General features: G+C 53.4%; 3 protein-coding genes and 2 pseudogenes across 4 annotated transcripts in view; 1 reads left to right on the plus strand and 4 right to left on the minus strand.

Moving 5' to 3' along the window:
* The window catches only part of LOC127669882 (perforin-1), a 205,019-nt gene that overhangs the window by 130,948 nt on the left and 53,674 nt on the right, over positions 1-20,397 (minus strand). The window lies entirely within an intron of this gene.
* LOC127669883 (perforin-1-like) overlaps positions 1-20,397 on the minus strand; it is a 205,019-nt gene that overhangs the window by 130,948 nt on the left and 53,674 nt on the right. The window lies entirely within an intron of this gene.
* The window catches only part of LOC127669887 (perforin-1-like), a 159,786-nt pseudogene that overhangs the window by 130,522 nt on the left and 8,867 nt on the right, over positions 1-20,397 (minus strand).
* Positions 1-20,397, minus strand: part of LOC127669890 (perforin-1-like) — a 160,508-nt pseudogene that overhangs the window by 86,437 nt on the left and 53,674 nt on the right.
* On the plus strand, positions 1,075-18,778 carry LOC127669892 (paladin-like). Its single transcript, XM_052164121.1, has 10 exons — positions 1,075-1,166; positions 1,556-1,661; positions 2,127-2,243; positions 2,326-2,481; positions 2,776-2,958; positions 3,916-4,056; positions 4,279-4,350; positions 6,311-6,451; positions 16,120-16,275; positions 18,292-18,778. The coding sequence occupies exons 1-10, from the start codon at positions 1,159-1,161 to the stop codon at positions 18,442-18,444; spliced, it is 1,233 nt and encodes a 410-aa protein (XP_052020081.1). The 5' UTR covers positions 1,075-1,158; the 3' UTR covers positions 18,445-18,778.

The following is a 20,397-nucleotide window of genomic DNA, read 5'->3' on the forward strand; positions in this document are numbered from 1 at the left end:
ATCTTGTGGTTGTCTCATGTGTTGCTGGCAGAGCTGTCAGGCTGATATGGCAACACAGAGGTGTGTGTTAGTGTGTGTGTGTGTCTGTGTGTATATCTCTGTGTGTGTATGTATGTTTATGTGTGTATATTGTGTATATGTTGCATGTATGTCTGCATATGATGTGTATATGTATATATGTATATGTGTGTATATGTGTGTGTATATGTTGTGCATATATATATTGTGGGTGTGTGTGCATATGATGTGTGTGTATGTGTGTGTCTCTGTGTATATGTGTATGTGTCTCTGTGTGTATGTGTGTATGTATCTGTGTGTATGTGTATGTATGTATGTATGTATGTTTATGCGTATGTATATGTGTCTGTATGTGTGTATGTATATATGTGTGGGTATATGTTGTGTGTATGTGTATATATGATGGGTGTGTATGTATCTGTGTGTATATGTGTGTATGTTTGTGTATATGTGTGTGTATGATGTGTGTGTATGTGTATATTTGTGTGTATGTGTGTGTGTGTGTGTGTGTGTGTGTCTGTGTGTCTGTGTATCTGTGTTCCTGGATCTTAAAGGAGGGCCACCCTCAAGAAAGGGAAAGGAACCAGGTGGTGTTCCCACACACTTTTAATCCCTAGATTAAGATACTAGAGATACAGAGAGGCAGGCAGATCTCTGAGTTCAAGGCCATCCTGGTCTACAGAGCTAGTTCCAGGACAGCCAGGGCTACACAGAGAAACCCTGCTTCAAGAAAGTAAAAATTCAACACAGAGGAAATGGAACATAATGAGGTAGTTGTCCTGTTTTCTTCTCACGCTGTCCCTGTCCCAGGACTCGGAACTGGAGAGGCAGCATCTGTCTGAGAGCCACGCATGCCCTGTGTGGTCACCACAGGGTTCCATATTACTCATGAGTTACTGCAAAGGGGATAGAACATGGAAGAACTTCCAGCCTGGCAGAACTGTCTTGGAGCTGGAGGGCGTGCCTTCTGGGAGTCTCCACTCTTCTAGACACAGCTAGGGGGCAGCCCCATGTCTAACACCCATTTCTCCCTTCCCCCTCCCTGTCCTCAGGAGTGTGGCAGTCAGCATGCTGTCCAGCAGAGGGCGCTGTGGAGTCTGGAGCTGTACTTCTATCTGATCCTATTTAACTACTATCTGCATGAACAGGTGGGGCTGAGGGAGGGCTACCCCAGCCACTGGCACCCCACGGGGCAGGGAATAGAGGGAGACTGTGTGTGTGTGTGTGTGTGTGTGTGTGTTGGTTGCTGAGAAAGGCTGGGAGGGCCAAGAACAGGTCCAGGTGCCTGTTGTTTCTGCCCCGCCCCCATTTCCGCTCTGCCACAACCCCAACCCAGGCCTGGGCTCAGTATCTCAGTCAGGGCAAAAAACATCCTGCTCCTCCATCTCCTACTCGTTCTCCCCTGAGTCCCAATGCTACCTTTCAGGGCTCCCTTCTGTACAGGGCTAGGCAGGGAGGGCTCAGGGTGGCCCCACACTCCTCAATGCCCCGTCTCTCTCGGCCTCGGGCTGCAGCACCCCCTGGCCTTTGCCCTCAGTTTCAGTCGATGGCTGTGCACCCATCCTGAGCTGTATCGTCTGCTGGTGGCGCTGAATTCGGTGGGGCCCTTGGTTCCCGGGGACCTCATCGCCAAGGGCTCCCTGGTGAGTAGCTGAGTATCTGTGGAGTGGGCCGGGTTGGCTGGCCACTGGCAACAGGGAATTCTTGATTTCTGTAGTGCTGGGGAGGTGTTGCCGGGGTCGGGAGGGGGGGGAGGGCAGTAGGTAGGGGAGGGTGTGGCAGGCTTCTCCTGTGGGCACAATGTCCCAGGCTCTGGCTGCTGTCCTGGTACCTTTTCCTCAGTCTCAAAGCCCAGAGCTTTGACACAGTCAGACTGGACCTTAGGACATCTGAGCTGGAGCCTCTCTGGAGGCCGTGCACCACCACGTCCTTGCCAGGGCGTCGGTGAGGCTGCAGGGTCCCGCCATATATACCCTGTACCCAGTAGGACACCGTTTCTCTGCCAGCCCGATCCCACACTTCCCTCTGAGACCCCGTTGGATATGGTGCCCACCACCGACTATGGCAGGTGACCGTGGGCTTCTGATTGTGTGTCCTCCTCCCTACAGGAAGCAGATGACCTGGTTTCCCTGGATGCTCTCAGCACCATCAGAGAGATGGACGTAGCCAACTTCCGGCGTGTACCACGCATGCCTATTTATGGCACCGCCCAGCCCAGTGCCAAGGTGCCCGCTTTCAGGCCCCAGGGTTCAAAAGAGGGGACGGGGCAAGGAGAGCCGTGACCCTGATGGCCCCTTGTCCCCCCAGGCCCTAGGCAACATCCTGGCCTACCTGTCTGACGCCAAGAGGAAGCTGCGCCAGGTGGTCTGGATCAACCTGAGGGAGGAGGTTGTGTTGGAGTGTGATGGTCACATGCACAGCCTGTGGCCCCCGGGACCCGCGCTGGCCCCCGAGCAGCTGGAGGTAAGGACTTTTGCACGGTCTGCAGCAGAGGCACTTAGGGGGGAATGGAGAGAGAGGGGCGGGGGTGGGGGGCTGTGTTCCCGTTGTATGATGGCGGAGCTGAGGCTTAGCAGGACTGTCACAGGACTACTGTTCCCGGGTCCCCATGTCCCCATTCTCCCGTGGCCTTTCTGCCTCTGCGCTGTGGTTCTGACTGAGGCTGCGGGCTCTTGAGCTCTGGCCCATGGCTCCATCAGGCTCCTGACTCTCAGGCCTGTCTCGGTGTCCTCTGCCCTCTGTCTCTCTCTTGTCCAGGCTCTGGAGGCCCAGCTGAAGGCCCACCTGAGCGTCCCTGTCCTCATCACCAAGAGCCCTGCCACCCCCAGGTTCCAGAAGTGCCTGACCACACAGGAGGTCTTCAGCCAGCACCAGGGGGCCAGCCTTGGCCTTACCTACTGCCGCATTCCCGTGCCGGACTTCTGCGCCCCTCGGGAGGAGGTGAGGGGCCAGGTCTCTGGGCCCAGATCTCTCTGTCTCTTCTCTGACCTGGGAAAAGCAGCTCTTCTCCACAGTGGGGCCAGGGGATTGTGTCATGGGGTCCATATGAGGCCTCAGAAACATGTTCCCATCCTTTCTCTGTATGTGTGCTTATGTGCTAGCACAGGGGCCTGTTCACTGTGTATCCTACCTTCACGTGCTTTCTGTTGTGGGGCCAGTCTGCCTGTCATATGTTGCAGGCATGTGCACCATATGTCACAGGGAAGGGCATGTGCTCATACGGCTGTTGGAGAAATATATGACACACGGTGCCGCGGTGCTGTGGGCTGTTGTTCCCATGGGGGTTCATAGCATCTGTCTTGTGTGTGTGTGTGTGTGTGTCTGTGTGTGTGTGTGTGTGTGTGTGCTGCATGTGAATGTTACATGCACGGAGGGGGACGATCACAGAGAAACCCTGTGTGACTGAGGTGCTGTTCACGTGGCAGCTGTCGGTCTGTGACAGAGGTGTATTCGCAGCCGTCTCTGTGGTTTGCCTTTCAGGGACTTGTTGGTGTATCTGTGGGCTGTGTGTGCCTTGCATTTGTGGTCTGAGGCGTGGCTGTGATGGTTGTCAGGGCTCATAGCCAGTGGAGGGCTGCCCCCTGGTGGCTGCTCAGGCAGAGACACAGCACCAGACTGGAAAACTTGGATGTGCATGAGCATTGGCATACTGAGTGTCAGACGTGTGTTGTGTCTCCTTATACGCCTGGGATGTAGACAGTTATGGGTGTATACTGAACACAGCTGTTCATACATGCATGGTCTTGTATGTAACCCAGTGAGCTGTGTGTGCACATGAACTATGTTATGTGAATGATGAGTCATGAGGGGACAGAAATCTGGGGTTACCATTTCGATGGAGGTCCCCACTGTGAGTCTGGACACCCCTGGACTCGAACTGTGGTCTTGTCACCCCAGGACTTTGAGCGGCTGCTTGAGGCCATGCGAGCTGCTCTCTCCAAGGACCCAGGCACAGGCTTTGTCTTCAGCTGCCTCAACGGCCAGGGCCGGACCACAACGGCCATGGTGGTGGCCGTGCTGGCCTGCTGGCACATTGGGGTAGGTGGGGCCTTGTGCGTGAGGTCAGAGGTCATCCCTGGCAGGGGCGGGTTCTGGCTGTGGTGAATGTGAAAGGGCAGAGGTCATGTCTGATGTCATGTAGGGGACCCTCTTCCATCAGTCTGGGCAGACCCTCAGCAGGGTTTCTGGGTGTGTGTGTGGGTGAGTGGGGAGTATGTGTACAGTAGGGAGAGGCTCCACCTCAGCTCTGTCATCCCTCAGGGCTGTCCCGAGGTGGGTGAGGAGGAGCTAGTGAGTGTGCCGGATGCCAAATTCACCAAGGGCGAGTTTCAGGTGGGTATGCCCCTCCCCCTCCCCACCCCGCCCCTGGTCAGAATTCTTGGGTCCTGCTGGCAGCTTGGTGGGGTGAGGCTGTCTGTCCTCTTCCCAGGTGGGTGGACTGTGGCTCAAAACAACTTGACTCTTAAGCCTCTGCCACATGGATAGGGTCTGGACCCCTCCCTACCTGGCCAGGCCATCTTGGTGTGGTCGGGAACTGCCTCTTAGCTGCTTGAGGTTCAGCCGTGGTTGGCGCTCCATAGAGGACTGTAAGCTCCTCTGCTCTGTCTGACTCCCTGCTTCAGCGCAGGGGCCCTGGCTGGGCAGCCATTAGTGTTCAGACCTGTCCTCTGCCTCTGGTACCTGCCACGAGTCACGTGACATCTCAGATGGGTGACACCTCTCTGCACACTTGGCCTAGAGCTGAGCAGGGGCTGGCCTCACAGTCACTTTCTGCTCCCTGTGTCACAGGCTTGCCGCTTGCCCTCCTGGCACTCCTGCTGCCCTGACCTCTGAGAGAGGTCAAGGCTGTCAATCACCTGGTGCCTCTGGGCCCCTGGATGTGGTCCCCTTTCAACACCCCTTTTCCTCTCATGGTTGATATTCATCTCTACCCCCCTTTTTTTTCTTTACTTAATATGACGAAAATATGCTAACAGGAATCAAATTCTAGGCCAACCTGGTCTATATTTTAAGTTTTAGGCTACATAGGGCTACACAGTAATACTTAGTTTCAAACAAACAAACAAACAAACAAATAAGGAACTACACAGTAATACCTCATTTCAAATAAATAAATAAATAAGGGGCTACACAGTGATACCTTGTTTCAAACAAACAAACAAACAAATAAAACAATAAATGTAGCTCAGAGGTGGAGTGTGTGCCTGGCTGTTCAAGGCCCTGGCTTGGGTCCTGACCACTGCAGTAGATAAGGAAGAAAAAAAAAAAAAAACCAAAGCAGAGGAAATGAAGGGCTATGGACACAGAGTCCTGGGCTCCAGCCCAGCGTCAAATCCTCTGAGCGGGAGTGGTGGCTCATACCCAGCATTTGGTTGAGACAGGCAGGGGGATAAGGAGTTCAGGGTCCCTCTGGACCACGTAGGGAGTTGGAGGGCTGCCTGGAGCGTGTAAGATCCTCTTCTGCGGGGCAGTGAGCTGGCTGGGTCGGTGAAAAGTTTGTCCGGCAGTAAGGAAATAGAGTAAGATGGATCTGTGTGAGGGGCCTCGCCTGAGCTTTGAACATCCTCGGCGCATTTCAGACCTTCCTGTGGTTTACTGGCATCCTCCGCTGGCTCCCCATCACCTCCCCGGCTCCCCATCACCTCCCCGGCTCCCCATCACCTCCCGGCTCCCCATCACCTCCCGGCTCCCCCATCACCTCCCCGGATCCCCCATCACCTCCCCGGCTCCCCATCACCTCCCCGGCTCCCCATCACCTCCCGGCTCCCCATCACCTCCCCGGCTCCCCCATCACCTCCCGGCTCCCCCATCACCTCCCCGGCTCCCCATCACCTCCCCGGCTCCCCATCACCTCCCGGCTCCCCATCACCTCCCCGGCTCCCCCATCACCTCCCCGGCTCCCCCATCACCTCCCCGGCTCCCTCATCACCTTCCTGGCTCCCCCATCACCTCCCCGGCTCCCCCATCACCTCCCCGGCTCCCCCATCACCTCCCGGCTCCCCCATCACCTCCCCGGCTCCCCCATCACCTCCCTGGCTCCTCCATCACCTCCCCGGCTCCCCCATCACCTCCCCGGTTCCCGCATCACCTCCCTGGCTCCCCCATCACCTCCCCTGCTCTCCTATTGTCTCCCTGGTTCTCCCTTTAGCACCATGCGTGCCCTTTGTTGTGGGAGCCTGTGGATGTGTCTCCTGGGCGTCACCATAGCCCCTTACTGCCCCGACGTGGGCAGGAGGGCTCAGGCTGAGGTCCCCCTTGGCTTTCTGTCCACTCACCCCTCCTCTGACCCCAGGTGGTGATGAAGGTGGTACAGCTGCTCCCCGATGGCCACCACGTGAAGAAGGAGGTGGATGCGGCGCTGGACACCGTCAGCGAGACCATGACACCAATGCACTACCACCTTCGGGAGATCATCATCTCCACCTACCGACAGGCGAGCGCTGGCCCTGGGCCCCCAGCTCCGCAGGATGGGCTGTGGTTCACATCGGGGGAGTGCGGGTAGGGGAGGCTGGTGATTCAGGCTCGCAGGGGCAGCAGGGCCTGTGGGCCCTTCCTAAGGTGTTTGGACCTTTTGTTCGTTTCTCTGCTTTTTGTTTTGGCCTCACCTCTTAGAAAGACACAGGGACCTGGGAACAAAGGGCAGCATCCCAAACCACGCCCACCTCGGGGATGTTGTACAGATTAGACACCTGCTGTGGGAGGGGCCAAGTACAGAGGAATCATGGGATACAATTCTAGTGTGCGATCCTGGGGTCCCAGTGGCTGAGCAGAATCAGGGGCATGGCATTGTGGCTGACAGTCACCAGGGGTTAAAGTCAGTGCTGTGTGATGCGCTTGTCTACAGTGTTTGGTGGCTGGGGCTGGTCCCCATCGAGTTGTTTGTTTGCTTGGGTAAATATTATTTTATGTTACATATATTTACTTATCTGTGTTTATACGGCTTTAGCGTCGGGGGCAGGGACAACTCGTGGGAGCTGGTTCCTAAATTCGAGCATGTGGATTCTGGGGGGAACGGTTTGGGTGGTCAGCCTTGATGGCAGTCACCCTTATCCACCAAGCAATATTACCAGCCCTCCAAAGTTATTTTATCTGTCCATCTGTCAGTGTGTCTGTCAGTCTGTCTGTCTGTCTGCCTATCTATCTATTTTTTGGTTTGGTTTTTTTGAGACAGGTTATTTCTGTGTATTCTTGGCTGTCCTGGAACTTGCTTTGTAGACCACAGAACTCACAGAACTCACTTTGTAGCCTCAAACTCACAGAAATCCACTTGCCTCTGCCTCGTGAGTACTGGAACTAAAGGCATGTGCTACCCCCACCCAGTCAAAGTTATTTTTTTAATAAGTTATTAAATTGTAAAAATAAGGCATCTAGAACAGTTCAGATTTAACATATGAGTCTGGGGCTTGCAGCTCTTTAGAAAGAAGGTGCCGCTGAGTCTGCCCAGGTCTCCAGTGTTCCCGTGTCTGCCTCTCCAGTGCAGGGCAGGAGGTGGAGTTTGCAGCTTTGGGCCTCGGGGTTGTGGGAATTGTTTAGGTCGTGGAAGCAACGAGCCCTGTTTCTCAGCCTGGCAGAGTAGGTGCGCTGCACAGCATGGAGAGCGTCCGTGTGTGCCCCGGCTGGGTGATTGTCGGGGCAGCGCCTTCTCTGTGGCTTATAAGAGAACACGGTATCATGGGCAACTTGTTCAGTCTCCAGCTGGGGACACATGCGCAGAACGACCCAGAACAGCCTTGGCTTGGGGTCTTGGGGTCAGATCCTGACTGGCTCAGAGGGGAGGCCCTGTTTGGAGGCAGGCATGTGGGATAAGACTGGAGAAAGTTCTGACTAGAGTCTGCCCTGCGTGGGGAGGAGATGATGTGTCACTAGAGTCTGCCCTGCGTGGGGAGGAGATGATGGGTCCGGAACTTCCTAAATGGACTTGGCACACATTGGATGACACAATGTCCCTGTGAGTAGCATCCCATCTCCATGTACCTTTGAGTCTCGCACTGTCTTAGTGTTTCTACTGCTCTGCTGAAACACCATGACCAAAAGCAACTTGGGGAGGAAAGGGTTATCTCATCCTCCAGCCTGTAGTCCACCATCCAGGGAAGTCAGGGAAGCAACTTCAAGGCAGGACCCTGAAGGCAGGAGCTGATTCAGAGGCCATGGAGGCTGCTGCTCCCTGGCTTGCTTCTCGAGGCTTGCTCGGCCTGCTCTCTGATAACAACTCAGGGCCACCTCTTCAGGGGTGTCACCATGCACAGTAGACTGGGCCCTTCCACAATAATCATCCATCTGAAAAATGTACCACAGGCTTGCCCACAGGCCTACCTAGTGGGGCGTTTTCTCACTTGAGGTCTCTCTTCTGAAGTGACACCGGCTTGAGACAAGGTGGCATACAACTAGCCAGCACACGTGCGCTGTCACAATTTGGAATCTGTGAGAGCTGAGGCCTCTGGGTTCTGGTTGCTGGAGTCTCAGGCAGGGCTTAGACCTGCTCCAGAGGACGTGGGCCAGGCCGTGGTAGAGGCTCCTTCTCTCCATCCCAACTCCAAAGCTCACAGGCCCTCAGTTCCTGATCCTGGATGTGCGTTGTGAGGACAGAGAGGAAGTGTGGGAGGCCGGGTCTGCAGGGAGAAGCTAGAGGTTGGGCTCAGTCAGCCCCAGAAGGAGTTGCTGTGGTCTCAGGGCCACACAGGCAAAGGCCAGGAGGGCTAAAGGTTCAAGCAAGGCACAGAAGGCCACGTGGTGGCAGTGTTGTCACCAGAAGTGAGATTGGATGGGTAGCTGGCTTTACTCCTGGAGGATGAGGTGGTAGGGGAGGGGGAACCGAGCTATATTTGCAGGGGGGGGGGGGGCGTAGCTCCTGGGTGCTTCACGGTGGAGTGTTTAATGGAGGATGCGGAGCCCGTTCCCACTTCCCGACCCCTCACATTTCTGAGACCAAGCTGGTGCTGACTGCATGAGATGGAATTCCAGAGCCCCATCCCAGGGTCCATGCAGAAGATCAGAAGCTGAATGCAGTTACTCACCAGTGCGGCCACCAGGTGGCGACAGTGAGCTAAGTTAGGGTAAATTCTGCCCCATCACTTTTCCATTGAACCTAGGGCCTCACTGATGTTCAGTAAATTAGGTGTGTGTGTGTGTGTGTGTGTGTGTGTATTTTTATTTCTAAAGGTAATTTTTATGTTAGTGTGTGCATGATGGGAGCGCATGCGTGTCACAGAGAGCATGTGGGGGTCAGAGGCTCTCTCCCCCCTCCTTTAAGTGGGATGCAGTGTTTGAACTTGGACCACTTGACTTTACAGCAAACGGTGTTACTGGCCAAGCCGCTTTTCTGGCTTCTCTCAATTTTTTGTTTTGTTTTGTTTTGGTTTTTCGAGACAGGGTTTCTCTGTGTAGCCCTGGCTGTCCTGGAACTCACTCTGTAGACCAGGCTGGCCTTGAACTCAGAAATCCGCCGGCCTCTGCCTCCCAAGTGCTGGGATTATAGGCATGTGTCACCACTGCCCGGCTCCCACCTTGTATTGAGATGGGGTCTTTTTTTGCCTAGATTTGTCCTGAGCTTCAAGACCTTCTCCTGTCTCACCTCTCCATCTTTCTGTAGGAATGCTGGAATTACAGGAAGAGCTACTCTATCTGGCTTTCTGAAGGGGCTGGGCATTCAAACTTGGGACCTCACACTTGTGTGCAAGTTCCTGCTCATTCCTGCCATTTCCCCAGCCCCTAGGACAAGTTCCTTAAAATATATCTATATCTATATCTATTCTTTTAAGTAAAAATAATATATAAATAACACATAATATACATTACTCATTTTGTGTACAGTGCTGTTTTCCTGCATGTATGTCTGGGTGAGGGTGTCAGATCCCCTGGAACAGGAGTTACAGATTCCACAAAGCTTTATGTAGGACTCATCAAGTTAAAGGTCAAGATGAACTCTTGTGTCTAAAAGGGCTTGAGGCAGAGCTGACCAGTGGGCCACACTTCCTGCACCCACATAGGCTAACACTGAGCTCAGCTAAGCAAGAATAGTTTATTGAATGCGCACCTCAAGACTGATCGATCAGGACCACGAAAAGGACTTGGGAGCGTCACTTTTTGGTACCTGTCTGTTCTCAGGGCAGGCTTAAAAATGAAAAAAAAAAAGCCAGTGTGTTTATGGTGGTGGCTGAGGGCACTTGATTCCACTGTCATGGGTGCTGTGTGGTGTAAGCCAAGTGGGAGTCCTTCTGGGGCAGTCTGATCCATGGCTGCCTTAATTTACCTCAGTTGCTTGGCCTTAGAGGCCCAGCCCAGCCATGCCTCTCTATTTTCCAGGGCAACTATGAGGCTTTGTCTATTTTCTCTCTCTCTCTCTCTCTCTCTGTCTCTCTGTCTCTCTCTGTCTCTCTGTCTCTCTCTCTCTCTCTCTCTCTCTCTCTCTCTCTCTCTCTCTGTGTGTGTGTGTGTGTGTGTGTGTGTGTGACTTCCCGCCAAGACTGGTATGTTGAGTGTGATGCCCTGGGCCTCCATGGTGGAAGGAGATGACAGACTCCCTGTGTTGTCCTCTGGCTTCTGTACATAGTCACGCATGCCCACGCTGTGCATGGCTGCCTTGTTAGGCGTGGCATAACATAAATGGTCCTGGGGCGCAGAGAGTCACTAGACTTAGAAGGGTCACAGGATCAATTCCACCATCCCCTGGCCCTGGTATCATCTCGCCGAGACCTGCCTCTCTGGGGAGCAGCTGGCACTGGGAGGTGGGGCGCCTGTTTATTGCATAGGCGCATTTCTGCAGCCCAGCTCCCAGGACCCTGCCAGACAGGGCAGGGCTCAGCCGTGCCTTATGTAGCGAGTGGGCGGTGGTTAGCAGCAGGTGGAGTAAACATTCGCATAAAAAGGAAAATCTGCCTGCTTGCCATCCACTCTCGCTTAGTCCACTGGGACTCCAGGACGAGACGTGCTTCTAAAGGGCCCGGGGCACGGAGGGGGCCTGGCAGGGACTGCATGGGGTGCCTGGGAGCACTTGCTGAGGGAAGGGAGCCTCTGCAAACATGATGAAGGGGTGCCAGCAGGATTTCCTGATTGCAGTGTGACTCAGGAAGGGACAAGTGAATGCAGAGCCAGAGTGTAGCTCCCACAGCTTGAAGATGGCGGTTGTCCCTCGAATGGCATGCTTACGGGTCTAGCAGGTTGGGGTGGCGCTCTCAGAAAACTGTTAGGGCGTGGGTGATGAATTTTGGGGTACCTGAGATAACCACTGGGGTGTCATGCAGACACTTGTATGAAAGCATGGGTGAGGGTGGGGTTGGGGTGGGGGAGCCTCCCAGCATTTTTCTAGAGTCTGGATTCTCTAAGCTAACCGGAAACTGCCTCAGGAGGGCACTGGCTGGGAGAGGTGCTCACAGGGTAGCAAAATGCCCACTGTACCCCACGCTCTAATGCAGACCTCTTGGGGTGGAGGACGGAGAGGCAGATAACTAATGTCAGCTCCTGCCTCCGCCCACCCCAGACCTCATAGCTGTTTGAAGAAGGCCCGGCCCACCACAGGGAAGCACTCACAAAGTCTGCTTTCATGAAAAGGCCCTGACTTGAGAGCAGAGGAGACTCTCAGGGGAGGGGAGGTTGCGTGGTGTAGATGCCCAGGGCGGGTGTGGCACGTGGGGCTTGTCCTGAGCCTGGAGGGACAAGCAGACTGTGGCCAGGTGGAGAGGAAGGCCATTCGGACAGAGGAGGTGCAGTGTGTGGGGGCACAGACGCTCAGCGTCAAGTTTATTCCTGGGGGCTCAGCAGAGAGCCTCCAGACACACTGACAGAGCAAGACCTAAGCCCATGCCAGACAGGCCAGAGGCCTGAGAAGCCTGCGGCCCCACAGCTCTGGCGTCTCCTGGGGCTCCTTCTATTTCAGGTTTCAGTCCCAAGGGTCCAGAAAGCCTTTGTCCAGCTTACAGCAGCTAATGACAGCCTGCCCTGTTGCTCCGCTTAGAAACAGCTTGGCTATTTTTATGTACAGGAGGTGGCCAGGTGCCCCCTCCCGGAACTGTGCCAGCATGGGATGCTTTTAAGGAAAGTGGATTGTGACAGGCAGATGGGCCATTGTCTCAAATCACAGCCCTGTGGCCAGAGGCAGGATGTGCCTGTGGGAACCTCTGGGGGTGTCGGGCGTAATCCTCACACAGTGTCTGAATTTAGAGATAATTCTACCCTTGAAAGGCTCCTTCCGTCTCCCACCGGATGGGCCTCAGACCTCATCGTCCTTGCTGGTGTCTTGGGACGGTGCTGGTGTGCTGTGGCTGTAGCCAGGTGACAGCTGGCCACCTCTCCTGAACCTCGGTGGAAGCAGTTTTAAGCGGATTTTCCGAGGAGTACTGGGTGACTCCGTCCTTCTGAAAACACTCCAGGGCCGGGAAGGAGACAGGAGAGGAGAGGCAGGCTGAGGCTTGGGGCTACCTGATCCGTACAGTCAGCCACACAGTCAGACCAGCTCACCATCTGGGGAGACAGCAGGACCTCACTGTGTTGGCCAAGTGCCTACTATGTGGCCTTTTTTATATTACATATACTTTAATACATTGTATATGTTTATATGTTATATACTTTATCAATATTAACATATTGCATAAAATATTAAAAATACTTTAACAGATAATATACATTAAGATGAATATATAAATGTATATTGTGTTTATATTTATATTGTATATACTATATATGTAATATATAGAATATATAACATAATTTTTTATATTCATATATTAATATATATTTTATATGTTTTAAAATATATATTTTTTACATACTTGTCTATATTTTATCTAACAACATAAGGATATATTTATATATTAATATATATTTTAAATATATTAAAACCTTTTTATATTGTTTTTATACATATTTTTTCTGATTTTTAATCTGATGCCTAGTTCCTTTTTTAAAAAATATTTTATTTAGCCGGGCGGTGGTGGCGCACACCTGTAATCCCAGCACTCTGGGAGGCAGAGGCAGAGGCAGGCGGATTTCTGAGTTCGAGGCCAGCCTGGTGTACAGAGTGAGTTCCAGGACAGCCAGGGCTCTACAGAGAAACCCTGTCTTGAAAAAAAAAGCAAAATCAAAAAAAAATTTATTTATTTTATGTATATGAGTATTTTATGAATATGAAGACAGTACAGTATCTAGCTGTCTTCAGATACACCAGAAGAGGGCATAGCATTCCATTACAGATGGTTGTGAGCCACCACGGTGGTTGCTGGGAATTGAACTTGGGACCTCTGGAAGAGCAGTCAGTGCTTTGAACCTCTGAGCCGTCTCTCCAGCCCCGCTGCCTAGTTTCTAAGCAAAATTGATTTTTTTTTTTTGAGCACAATGCTATTTCTTGAGAGTACACAGTCCTTGAATACCCCCGCGGGCAGCTGCTCTGCCCGTTGTCTGTAGCACCCTCTTGTCTTGGCTTCTAAGCTCTGAGCCCATGTCTCAGCTGCTCTTCCTACTTCTATGACAAGACACCCAACAAAGGCACTTAAGGGAGACAGTGACTAATGGTGCAGGGTTCCAGGACACACTCTACCACTTCCGGGACTTGAGGCTGCAGGACTTCAAAGCAACAGGTACCGTCCCTCCCACAGTCAAGAGCAGAGGGAGCACTGGATAAATACCTGGCAGTGCTCCCCTGGCTGTCCTCCCCAGGACCTAGCCTGTGATATGGTGCTGCTAACATTCAAGGCGAGATTCCCCAACAAAGAGATTTCTTCATGGGCACGATCACAGGCCAACCTGATCTAGATAATTCCTTGTTGAGGCTCCTTTTCCAGATGATTTCCACCTTGTGTGAAGTCCACAACAATCAAAACTGAGCAGCCTGTCTTCCTGTTTCTCCTCCTCCTCCTCCCCCTCCTCCTCCTCCTCCTCCTCCTCCTCCTCCTCCTCCTCCTTTTTCTCCACCTCCTCCTCCTCCTTCTTCTCCACCTCCTCCTTCTTCTCCACCACCTCCTCCTCCTCCTCCTCCTCCTGCTTCTTTTTGGTTTTTTGGATTTCGTTTTTTCGAGACAGGATTTCTCTGTGTAGCACTGGCTCTCCTGGAACCCACTCTGTAGACCAGGCTGGCCTCGAACTCAGAAATCTGCCTGCCTCTGCCTCTGCCTCCCAGAGTGCTGGGATTACAGGCGTGGGCCATCACTGCCTGGCTGAGTTCCTGTTTCTAATCCAACTGTCCAAGATACCCCCCTTCCCACCCAGAGGACACACCTTCCTCCTGACCCCAGCCCACCTCTGGGAGTTCTCTTCCTCCCCGGGAGTTCTCTTCCTCTTCTTCCTCACCCTGACTCTCTCTTACTTACTTCTCCTCCTAGGTCACTTTGCTCTGTAGTTACTAGAGCCTTCCAGAGGGCAGGGTGGGTAGCTCTCATGGTGGTGGTTTCCAATCTGTCTAGTCAGTACTTGGGACAGTGTGGCTCATAGGTGCCTTCTTACTGGATCCCTCAAAATTGGTGGCTGAGTGGCTAATGGCAGAACCGGAGCCAGCTTGTGAGTCTGGCTGTCTTCCATGGAGACAGAGCTCTGTCCCTGTCCCCAAGCTCCGTATGGTACAGTCTATTGTCTGCACCCCTCATGTTGCCTCAAAAACCGAATTAGTGCTGTGTAGATTTTCTCCAACTGTGAGTTTTAGGGCGCTGGGCCATGTCACATCTGGGGTGGGGCGACCCTGGAGTTTTCCGAGTATGTAGGCCAGCGCCATGTGTGTTCCTGCAAGGGCTTCCGTCTGCAACCCAGCTGTGGGGAGAACAGCTCTCTCTGGTCCCTGGGGGCTCACTGTGCCCTTCCACAGATAGTGCCTTCACTCGAAGGACTCCCCCCACCCCGTGTCACACTGTTTCTGGATCAGAGAGGTGTGGTGGGTCTGGGTGGAGGCCTGAGGGTGGTGAGGTAGGATAGTTCAGGTCTGGGTGACCTCCCTCTGGGGTTCGCGTTTGAGTGCCCCTGGCATGTTACCCTGCCCAGGAGAACCTTGCAAGCATTTCCCTTTAAAGTCCCCCTTTCTCTTGCACACGGGTCTCCCTCCATGTGTTCCTGTTCTAAGAGTCTGCCCACGCTACCAGTCCTTCAATGACTTCCAATGCTGCATCCCATGTGCCCGATTTTGGCTCTGAGGAGTCCCGGGTCCTCACCCGCCCACTCCCCAACCCTCTGAGACCCTCACTGACTGATCGCGGTTGAGCCCGGGCACTTGCATTTTAAGGGGGCACTGGGACATTCTCCTTCCTCCCAGGACAGCAGGGCACAGCTCCCTCCTACATTTGTCACTGTCCTTGTTGCTGCCCCGAGTGTGTGCACACTCTCACTGCCTAGCCGGACTCCCGTCTTCCCTAGGGAGATCCCCGTTTATCAGCTCTGCCACCTCCTGTTTTCTGTCATGTGACCTGAGATGGTAGCATTTCCAGAGAAGATGCCTGGGAGAGCTCTCTAAAGTCAGACGTCCCCACTCCACCCAGGCCTTGTCCTCTCTCTTATCTGTCCCCAAACTCAGGTGGAATCTCTAAGGTCTGAGTGTCCATCCCTGCCACCCCAGATCCAGGACTGTGGAGAAACAGGCAAGGGAGTCAGATTGAGGGCAGGTGGGGTCAGTTACCAAGATGGGCTTTCTCCCTTTTCAGTCAGAAAGGAGCTGGGCTGAGGAGCAGGTTGTAAGGCGGTCTCCTCAATCGAGAGCTCTATGCCATTGTTCCCTGCTGGGCCATGATCAAAGCCTCATCTGCCTCTGCAGGAATGCTGGGGCTACTGGGAGAGAGGATGCAGTCCTGGGAGACTGGGGACTGTGTTGTCAGGAATTGGCATCAGGGTCCTTCCTAGGGGACCGTGAGATGAGCATCTCACCCATATACCTCAGATGCTCCTAGCAGACAGCCTGGCTTTGGAGCAGCATGGTCTTCAGAGAGGAAGTAGAGGACTTTCTTCTCAGTAGGAAGTGGATTTGAGACCCCCACATTCCTAGGAACTGGTGGGCCCCATGGGTCTCCTCTGTGTCCGGGCAACACTCCAGGCCCTGCCAGTGAAATCACTCTGCTTGGGTGCTCAGGCTGTGAGTGAGCATGTCTGTGCTAAAGAATGTTTCTCCTTGATGACACCATCCTCCTTGTCCTTCAGGCAAAGGCCACCAAAGAGACACAGGAGGCTCAGAGGTTGCACCTGCGGAGCCTGCAATACCTGGAGCGCTACATCTACCTGATCCTCTTTAACGCCTACCTTCGCCTGGAGAAGGCCAGCTCCTGGCAGAGGCCTTTCAGCACCTGGATGCAGGAGGTCAGAAAAGCTGCTGAGACAGACTAACAGGCCTGGGGGTGGTGAGCTCGTAAGGCCAGCTGTATCTTTCCCCCTGGTGCCTGAGTATGCTCTTTAAGTCCCAGGTGACAGGCTCCCATATGGAATCCCCTACTTTCCTAGGGGATTGGCTCCCACTCAGCTATTGTGTCCCTTGCCTAGTGTCTCACTAGGTAGAGAGCTGATATGTGTGGCAGCTGAGTACATGAATGATGGGGGAGGGAGACAAAGGGGTGAAACGGGCATCTTCTCAGAGCTTGCTCTGTGTGTCTCATGGCCAGCACTGCCTATCACCTGGACACTTTGGTCCGTTATTCTATTCAACTCCCATGTGTTTCCTATGAAGTCCAAGGACAAGGTTGTTTGTCCTGATCCTATGTTCTTCCAACTATGACTTTGGATATGGATGAGGCCGGAAGCCTTCTAAGCAGTAGAATAGTATCAGAGGAGTTATTGTCCCGTGGGAAAGCAGTGACAAGTCTTTGACATGTGTGTAGTGCCTATGCCAGAGCTGGCAAGAGGGGTCTGTGTAGAGGTCCGGGGACTTAACAATTGTCCTGGAAACTGTTTATTCTTCCTCCATTCTTGGGACTTCTGTGATCCTTCTATGCTTGATATTCCAATCGATCCTGGCGTCTGCCGGTCAAGAGAGAGGTCGGTTCCTCCCAGGAAAGTAGCCTGTCATTACCCCTCAGTCAGGAGGCTGGCCCGCTAACCTCACCGTCCATTGGCTGTTGTAATATGGTTTCAGGTCCACATTTAGCTAACAGGATGTGAGTGGGTGGGGGGATGGAGCGAGAGGACTCAGCCGCAGTGGGTAGAGGACAGGTTCAGGGGCTCAGAACTGGATGGAGGTGTGTTCAGAACTGCAGGGAGCAGGACCAGCGAGGCGGGGAAGCAGGCGGCCGAGGCTGCACCTTGGTGCTGGTCTTGGGTGTCCGTGTGGGGAAGCGCGTGAAGTGAATCTTCGTGCTTGAGGGTCAGCGCTCAGTCAGAAGATCTGACGAGGGCTCTGTTGAGATCCCCCTGATGAGCAGGTCCAGGCTTGGCTTCCTCTTTGAGCCCAGGGATGGAATGTAGGTGGGAAGATCTCATGTAACCCAAACTGGCCTCAAACTCACTATGTCACAGAGGATGGCTTCTGATCTTCCTGCTTCTACCTTCCTGGGATTATAGGCATTCCTGGGACTTAATGCCATGCCCGGTTGTTTCCTATGTTTACTGGGGTTCAACCCCAAGGCCAATATACTTGCCAGGCAAGCACACTACTAACAGCTACATACCCAGCCTGGGGACAAGGACAATTTCTGCTTGAGTTCTTAGATTATGGACCTGAGGGCACATTTGTTCTCTCCTCTAGGTACTTCTAGGACTAGATGTGGATGGAGATCAAGGGCAGAGGTGCTCACTTAGGCAGGAGTGTTACTCTAACTCAGGGGTCCTCAGTCTGTTTCCTGGGACAGACAGAGGTAGGGGTGAGCATGCCTGGAACAGCAAGGACAATATCATCTCATTGGACAGGTGGAATTGTTCGCAGTAAGGTGTTGGGGATGGTTGGGACATGGGGCCAAGGTCCAGCCCACTTGGCTCCCAGCTCCATGTCAGATAAAGCCAGACTACTTGGGTGACTTCTCAGCCAAAAGGAAGGGCTGTCAGCTCTGGAGTCCATACTGCCTCCATAGCCTCCCTGCCCAACTGTGGTTTGCTGGATTGGCCAGGCCAGTGCCGCCAAGGTCTCCCAGGCATGCCCAGTGCCTCATATATCTGCACAGCATGCTCCATGCAGATCCAGGAGCGAGGCCTGTAGGGACCGTGGACCATGGTGGTTGTAGATGGACATGCAGGTTCGTGGAAACTGCAGAGCTTGCCTGAGGACATTTCTGGCCCCAGACTCCCCCAAATGCCTCCGAGCTTAGCAAGGGGGGAGGGTGGCTTGGGGACAGTAGGCCCGATGACACCTCCACCTCTGACGCTCTGCCACATCTCTGCCCTGTCCAGGTGGCAACCAGAGCTGGCATCTACGAGATCCTCAACCAGCTGGGCTTCCCCGAGCTGGAGAGCATGGATGACCAGCCCCTGTCACGGCTCCGCTACCGATGGCAGGAGCAAAGTCGAGACCCGGAGCCCTGCGACCTTGGGGACTTCCTGTAGGCCCCCTTGCTCTTGCTAGGCAGGCTGGGGAGGGGGGACCTGAGGGTCTCATTGCTTCTGATGGACACTTGCCAGCTTCCTGGTGAGACTTGAGGGGCTGAGAGCTTTCGGAAAGAGGGTTTTTTTGGTAATCCTACCAATATATACATTGAATATATAGACAGCACTGCCATTTTCTGTCAATCCTTGGGGTGTGTAATGTCTTCTCGTAAGGCCCAGTGCGTGTACCTCACAGACCAGCTGGCAAACAACCTTCAGGGAGCTCACTCCCCAAGCAGCCAGTCACCACCTCTGTCCCCTCTTCACCGTTGGTCATCAGACTGCCTGGGCAGGCAACAGGCTGGCCATGTTTGCATTTTCACTTCCTTCCTCTGACTGGCTTGCTCCTGCCTCTGCCTCTGCCTTTCAGCCCAAGCAGCTACCTGAGGAGGATGGCGAGCCGGGCAGGTCTGTGTTGAGGCAGCTCTGCCCAGCTCCTTCTGGCTCTCGAGTGTTGCAGGCCTCGAAGACTGGGGGGATGACTCCCCTTCTCTCCTACCGTCTTTCCCCAGTTCCTCCCCTAAGCTGTCAGATGAGCCCAGGGAGTTGGAAACATCAGGGAGGCCCTCCCAGTGTGGGGAAAGAACTCACAGAGGCCATTGAGATGGTGAAGAGCCTCTTGGTGGGTTGGAAGCCTGTTAACAGGATCGAGGTGACTCTTGGGAGAGACTCTGTGGACACAGGACCTGGTGGCTTGTCAGGCCCTAGAATCCAGGCTGCCCCCTGCCAGGATCTCTGGGCTGCTTTCGCTGGGTCACACTGAGATGACACTGAGGGGCGAGCTTTGTTCACACAGTGGGAAGAGGGGCAGAGAGGGCTGTGCTTGGTGAGTCTCAGCTGGGACTGAAGTTTGCCACAACTAGTGGTTGAACTCCTGAGTCCCGGAGCCTGGCTACCTGTCTTAACTTCTTGAAGGAGAGCGATGAATCTCTGGGTGCCCGTCCTTCATGGAGGATGTCAGCTGTTAGCTGTGCTATTTGAAGATGTCAAAGTTGTTTCCAGCCTGGGGAAGTGGAGACCCTCTTAGCTGAATTCTTTTGCAAGCTGCTGTATGTCTGTCCACAGCTTCTCAGGTTTGCTGGTGTCTGTTTTGTGCAAGTCAGCTCTGTTCAGAAAAAGTCTACCCAAGGAGTTGGAGGCCAGAGAGACCCTTCACAGTTTTGTGGTTGACACTGACTTGGAGATATGCTGGAACCAGTGGCAGATCACTGTACCCCTCTGCCTCAGTTTCCCTGTTTGTAAAATTGGAGAATAATACTTGCCTACCTACCTCACAGGGGTGTTGTGAGGAATCTTTATGGTTTTCTGTTTTTGTCTTTTGTTTTTGTACAGAGCTTTTGAGCATTAAAAACAGTACAAACGTGTAACATGCCGCTTTGTTGGTTGGTCTTTAGTCTGAGGCAGTCATGGAAGCCATGCGGATAAGTGTGTCCCCCAGAGTCTAGGTGGATGCATGTGAATGGAATGGCCTTGATACCAGCACCCCTGATGTTGAGAGGCTGCGGGTGTCTTAGATGTCACATCCCCGTCCTTGTCATCAGTCACAGCCCACTATCTCATACTGGATGTCTAAGGTGGTCGTGGTGATCCCCCATCAACTGTCCATCAAGAGAATGTACCAGAGGTTAGCCCTCAGGCTAATCTAGTGTGTCTGTGTGTGTGTGTGTCTGTGTGTGTGTGTGTGTGTTTGTATTTCCTCACTTAAGACCCCCTCTTCCCAAATGCCTCTCCTCTGTCAAGTTGACATAAAACTAACCAGCACAACATATCCACACACACACACACAGACACACACACACACACACAGAGAGAGAGGGATGGAGAGAATATCCCAGGTCCAGCCTTGTGATGGAGCAGAGCTGGAGATGTTATTACAGCTTTTGAGAAGGAAAGACACTCAGAGTGGACTTAGGG

Source organism: Apodemus sylvaticus, chromosome 19, assembly GCF_947179515.1.
Source record: "Apodemus sylvaticus chromosome 19, mApoSyl1.1, whole genome shotgun sequence".
Lineage (NCBI taxonomy): Eukaryota > Metazoa > Chordata > Mammalia > Rodentia > Muridae > Apodemus > Apodemus sylvaticus.

Bases quoted from the DNA above. Each gene is read 5' to 3' on its own strand.
- LOC127669892 (XM_052164121.1), top strand. The intron at 1,662-2,126 runs GTGAGTAGCTGA...TCCTCCCTACAG, and splicing joins TCATCGCCAAGGGCTCCCTG to GAAGCAGATGACCTGGTTTC. The intron at 6,452-16,119 runs GCGAGCGCTGGC...CTTGTCCTTCAG, and splicing joins TCATCTCCACCTACCGACAG to GCAAAGGCCACCAAAGAGAC.